At 35.2% G+C, this 5,612-nt stretch overlaps 1 protein-coding gene across 1 annotated transcript; it reads left to right on the top strand.

Annotated features, from left to right (window-relative positions):
* The first annotated feature begins 310 nt into the window (after nucleotides 1-310).
* LOC114385048 (RNA polymerase sigma factor sigE, chloroplastic/mitochondrial-like) lies at nucleotides 311-5,379 on the top strand. The gene is made up of 6 exons (XM_028344987.1): nucleotides 311-427; nucleotides 1,211-1,968; nucleotides 2,178-2,321; nucleotides 2,528-2,764; nucleotides 3,180-3,443; nucleotides 4,954-5,379. Exons 2-6 carry the CDS (start codon nucleotides 1,273-1,275, stop codon nucleotides 5,149-5,151), a joined length of 1,539 nt encoding a protein of 512 aa, XP_028200788.1. The 5' UTR covers nucleotides 311-427; nucleotides 1,211-1,272; the 3' UTR covers nucleotides 5,152-5,379.
* Nucleotides 5,380-5,612: the final 233 nt, after the last annotated feature.

Genomic DNA, 5,612 nt, shown 5'->3' with positions numbered 1-5,612 from the left:
TTAGTGATGTATGGCGGGTATTCCGCCATGTATTGGACATACCACCACCACACGTAACGCGGGTCCAAACAAAAAGATCAAATATTTTTCACTTCAACCATCAGCCAACCACGTGTCCCAGATGTGATCTACTGCTTCCCCCCGAAATATCTGCTCCCCCATTCCAAAAGCGCCACATTAACTTTCTTCGCCACGTCACGGCTAACACGCCACATCCATTCCACGAGTACCGTTCATACGCTGCTTCTCCAATTCCACAGTCCGATCTGACCGTCGATTTTTTTTCATACATAAAATTGTGGACACTGAATTTTTGGTATCTCGCGTTTAACAAAACCACAACCTCAACGCGTGCGTTCTCAGATTTTCGCGGTGGTCGAAAAATCTGCGTGGGTTCCGGGACTTGGCTCGGACATTGCAGTTTAAGGTACGAGTAATGTTGCCTACTACTTCGCTTCATTTTTTTTCTCTCGAAACATTGTATCTTTCTTTGTGTACATTGGTATGTAGAGTAGAACTGAACCACTCTTCATTCTGGTTACCAATTTTATTAATCTGATTGATTACACGTATCCACAAACCCGTGTTTGATTCTCTCCTGTGCAAAATTATCTAGGACCAATGGCGGTCACGTACTGTGAGCGAGATTTCGCTCACACTTAGTGTGTTGGGGGACTCGTGTGGTCGTTGACCTCGGACAAATGAAATTGTTCATCAATATGTTGTTACTCGTTAGTCTAAGTGACGTTAGTCACAGATCGTTCAAGCAAGGTCTTGGATTCAAGAGTCCTGTGAATGAAAAGAAAAATGTAGTTGGAAGGAAAAATCAGTTGCCAAATTGATAAAACCAATAGATTTTTCCCGCCTATGTCACGAGGACCCAAAAAACAACCAAAAAAATTGGTTTTAGAAAACATTAGGTTTGCATTGTGGGAATTGTGGGTGATGCGAGTATTATAAGATTGTTCGTTGATTTCTTATTAAGTTATTGCTGTTATTTTGAAGTACCGGTGTACCAATTGAAACCATCTTACTAGCGTAAAATTGGTATGGACTAATCAGTCTCTAAGAACCAATATCTGGGCTTTTCACCGTAGTATTCTTTTGGGTAGTAATGTTGATATTGATGCTACATTGATGGTTAATCAATACTCTATGCACTTTTGTTACTAGCACATGTCATTGATATTAAATTGCTCTGCTGTTGTAGGATCTCTGCATTGGAAATTTGTTTCAATTTATATGTTCTAAACACGGCTTAGGAAACCTGGCATGGGAGTTGTTACTGTTTCTACCTTAGCTGCTAGGACGCCATTAAGATTGAATACAAGGTTGACCAGTCATCAGCAGGTGCATAAAAGACCTTTAATTGTAGCTTTTAAAGGAAATAAATTGAATAAAGCCGCTTTGGTTTCACCTCAGGAGCAAATTCCTCTACCCATAGAAACAGCAAAGAAAGACCAAAAAAGGGTAGGAAAGACTAGTGAGTCTCTGAAGAGAGTGAGAGCTGTCTCTATTGTTGAAACCTCTCCATGCACCTTGGATATGGACTACAATGAAGCTGCAGCCAAACTTGAAAATATATATAAACTCAGCCCTGTATCTGATACCTGTAATATGGAAGATATTGATAGTAAAGTCGAGAGAGTCTTGTGGAGGAGGAAGAAGGTTGGTAATGAACATGATGATGAAAATTGTGATATTGTGGTTAGAAACCAGAATAAGAAGGCCAAACGATTGAGTCTTGATAAGAGGATTACATTGAAAAATAATGCAAAGGAGGAAGTGATTGACCAAACTCAGAAGATAAGAAATGTTAAGAATAGAGTACAAAATATTGATGTGCTTATCAGGGATTATTCAGCATCAACTGATTTAGTTAGCATGGACTGGAAGAAAATGAAGATTCCGGCAGTTCTTCCTTCTTCAGAGCATGCATGGTTGTTCAAGTTGATGCAACCAATGAAGGTGATTTTTCCCCCTTTGAAGGATTCATAAAGCAGAGGTTGTTCTTAACTGTGGAAATTTAATCATGAGAATGAGTTGTCACAGATCTGCTTCTTGAGCATACAGTCATGAAAGCTTTTGTTGTCAAGGAATCCTTAAATTTAATAGCTTAAGATGCTGAGAGAAAATGTATGAATTTCTGATATTAGGCCATAATTGTTATTGTTCAGGCACTCCTACAAGCAAAAGAAGATTTACAGTCAGTGGGGAAAGAAATTACAGATGGTGAACTAGCTGATGCAACAAACATGAGCATTATTCAAGTAAGGAAAGCTATAGAGGTTGGCCGAGCTGCAAGAAACAAGCTCATAAAGGTAACATGGAATGTTCAACTCTTATTTTAGATTGGCTTATAAGAAGCCTTCGAAGATCAGTGATATATGACATCTCCGTTCCTTTTTCTTCTCTCTCTTTGTCTCTTTGGATATGAATGGTTTAATTGTTGCAGTGTTTGTTGCTATTCTTTGGAATGAGTATTAGTTATACTGAGATTAAGAAACCATTGTGATGTCGGTTGCAGCACAATCTCCGGCTTGTGTTGTTCGTGATTAGCAAATATTTTCAAGATTTTGCAAGTGGCCGGAGGTTTCAAGATCTTTGTCAGGCAGGAGTTAAGGGACTTATCACAGCAATTGATCGTTTTGAGCCAAAAAGAAGACTTCAGCTATCTACATACAGTTTATTTTGGATAAGACATTCTATCGTTCGTTCCATAACCCTCTCAAGCTTCACACGCGTTCCTTTTGGACTTGAAAGGGTATGCATTTTTCTTATCAGTGCATGGCAATTAGTTTTGGGTTTAAGTATCAAATGAATAGCTTTTGTTACTAATTTTAGATTTTAGATAAGCAGCATTCTTTATTATATTTGGCCAAAATCATATGGCAGTTTAAAGAAATTGAAATTGCTAATTGGCCTGTTTGTTGTGGTTGAAAGTGAAAGAAGGAAAGATCCATGATTGTTTTCCTTAGGCACTAGATTTGGATTTTTTTTGAAGTTTTATAAATAAAATAGAATATCAAAATTGATTGGTGCTTTGATCACATTTAATTTTTCCAAAGATATTCAAAGAAAATATGTAGTTTAGGAAATTATTTGTAGACTTAGTTAAATTATTAGACTTTGCTCAGGTAGAAGCTTTTTATAACATCTCTCATATTCATTTGGTATAGGTAAGAGTAGATATCCAAAGAACTAAACTTAAGTTAACATTTGAGCTCCAGAGGTCACCAACGGAAGAAGAGTTAGTAGAAAGAATTGGGATCTCACCTGAAAGATATTATGAAGTAATGAAGGCATCAAAACCCATTTTATCCCTTCATTCAAGACATATAACCACACAAGAGGAGTATATTAATGGGATTACTGATGTTGATGGTGTTAATGGTGATAATAGGAGGCAACTTGCTGTTCTAAGACTTGCTCTTGATGATGTGGTAATTACTCAACTCCTAGATATTCTCTCTTTGATGATAAGTGAAATTTGATTAACCTACTAAAAGTTAGTGAAACTTTGATAGATGTCAGAGTTATTTGCTGCTTGCTGTACTTTTAAATAAGCATGATGATCACATTGTTGCCAACCAAAAATCTTGTTTCCATTGTCCTTTTTGTTGTCCATCCTTGATGGTGTAATTTTTTCATGAGTGCAGTGCATATGGAAGCATAACTAATCAACAACTTAATATATATAGTTGAAAAACAGACACTTCCTGCCTTGTGCCTTAACTATCTTTTTTTTTTTTTGAGTTAGGTATAGTTGTAATAACTGCCATGTTGAAAAGCTATTAGACAGTAACTATTTGTGATTGTGGGTGGTTTTTAAAAGTAATTGATAGGTAAATTAGGAATAGCAAATGTGTATACGAAATTGGGTAATTGCCTTTATTAATAGTTATAGATTAAAGTATTAATAAAAAAAGACAACAAAGACGGTGTTTTTAGTCCCTTAACTTTTTTTTCGTCTTTACTTAAAAATAAGGATGGAAAAAAAAGTTAAAGGATTAGAAGTAAGAAAGAAAGAAAAGTTAAAGGATTAAAAACAGGTAATAAAAATTCAGGTACTAAAAACAAATTTTTTAAAAAATTTAGGGACTAAAAAGATAATAAATAATATATATATATATATATATATATATATATATATATATATATGCATTATAATAAAACTAGTTTTAAACCTATACTAACAAATTTGTAACTTTAGGTGTTTAAACTTTATTTCATCTTCCACAGTCCTAGATTTAACAATATGGTGTTTAAAATTGTTTGTTCTTAATATTCAATGCTGTAGAGGAAGAAAAAATGAGGCTCATAATAGTTGTTTACCACGTAGGTTGTTTACATTACAACCGATAAGGCATATCCATTAAGGTATATACATATTAAGTTGTTCCCCACAATTAAGGTATTTTCATCTCTCAAGGGAAGCGTAGAATTGTCTAATTTAAGTGTCTTTCAGGAAAAAGAAGTCTAATCCATTCAAATTATTTCAATGTTATCCGAAGTTTGAATAATTGCACTTATAAGCACCGTGTCCGTGCAAGAATTGTCTTCATTGGTGAACCATGGCTAAGAGACATCTCATGTCCCGATGTCTTTTCCCATACATAAACAAGCGCTTGCCTAATTCAGTTAATCAGTGGAAAATAAAATTCTATAGGTCAATTTATAGAATGATATTACTCTTCAGTTTGTCATTACGAAAGGTTTTTCTTTTCTTATGTTGGGTCTACCAGTTAGCATGTATTTGTTTAGCCGTTGGGTGGAGTTGAGCACGCGTTCCAAAATGCCAAAAATGGTGTTTTGTGAGAAGCAAGGAGGGGCCTGCTTTCATATGAACGTCCATTTAGGCGCACGACAAAACAAACACATGCTTGGTGATTTTTCTATAACCATAACATAATATTGATGTTTCTAAAAATTTCCTGGATTTTTTTTTTCTAGCTTGATTCCTTGAAGCCAAAGGAGAGCCTAGTGATCAGACAGAGATATGGACTTGATGGCAAGGGTGACAGGACATTGGGAGAAATCGCTGGGAACTTGAATATTTCTAGGGAAATGGTTCGGAAGCATGAAGTCAAGGCTCTCATGAAGCTTAAGCATCCAGCACGGTTGGATTATCTTCGTCGTTATGTTGTATAAATTAACAAATATATATAGTTCCATTGCTGTCATGATAGTCCCACGTACGTTACCTATAGCCATGCCCTTGATAATTTATATAAGGATTATTTAAGCATCCAAAATCATAATCGTTTGTCATGTAATTTGTATATGAAGGAGTTATTGCTCATAAGAAATAACAACCCAATACATGTTACATGTAATGCGTTTTGTGTTTATGAATTACATTCCAAATTTTACAATCTAGAGTTCTTGTCTTTGTATTGTGCATTAAGTTGTTTGGATAATTTTTTTTCGATTAAAAATCTTGAGTTAAAATTAATTTGTACGTTTCAGTTTTTTGAAAAAACTAAATGAGTTGTTTATAGGAAAGTTTAATTCGTAGTGTTTAACGAGAAATTTATCATGTGAGATATGATGAAAGCAGGGTAGCTGGAATACGAGAGAAATTCAGCGGCTTGGGAGAAGTATAATGATTC

Source organism: Glycine soja, chromosome 14 (assembly GCF_004193775.1).
Source record: "Glycine soja cultivar W05 chromosome 14, ASM419377v2, whole genome shotgun sequence".
NCBI classification, from domain to species: Eukaryota; Viridiplantae; Streptophyta; class Magnoliopsida; order Fabales; family Fabaceae; genus Glycine; species Glycine soja.
This window is presented reverse-complemented; position numbering and strand designations above follow the sequence as displayed.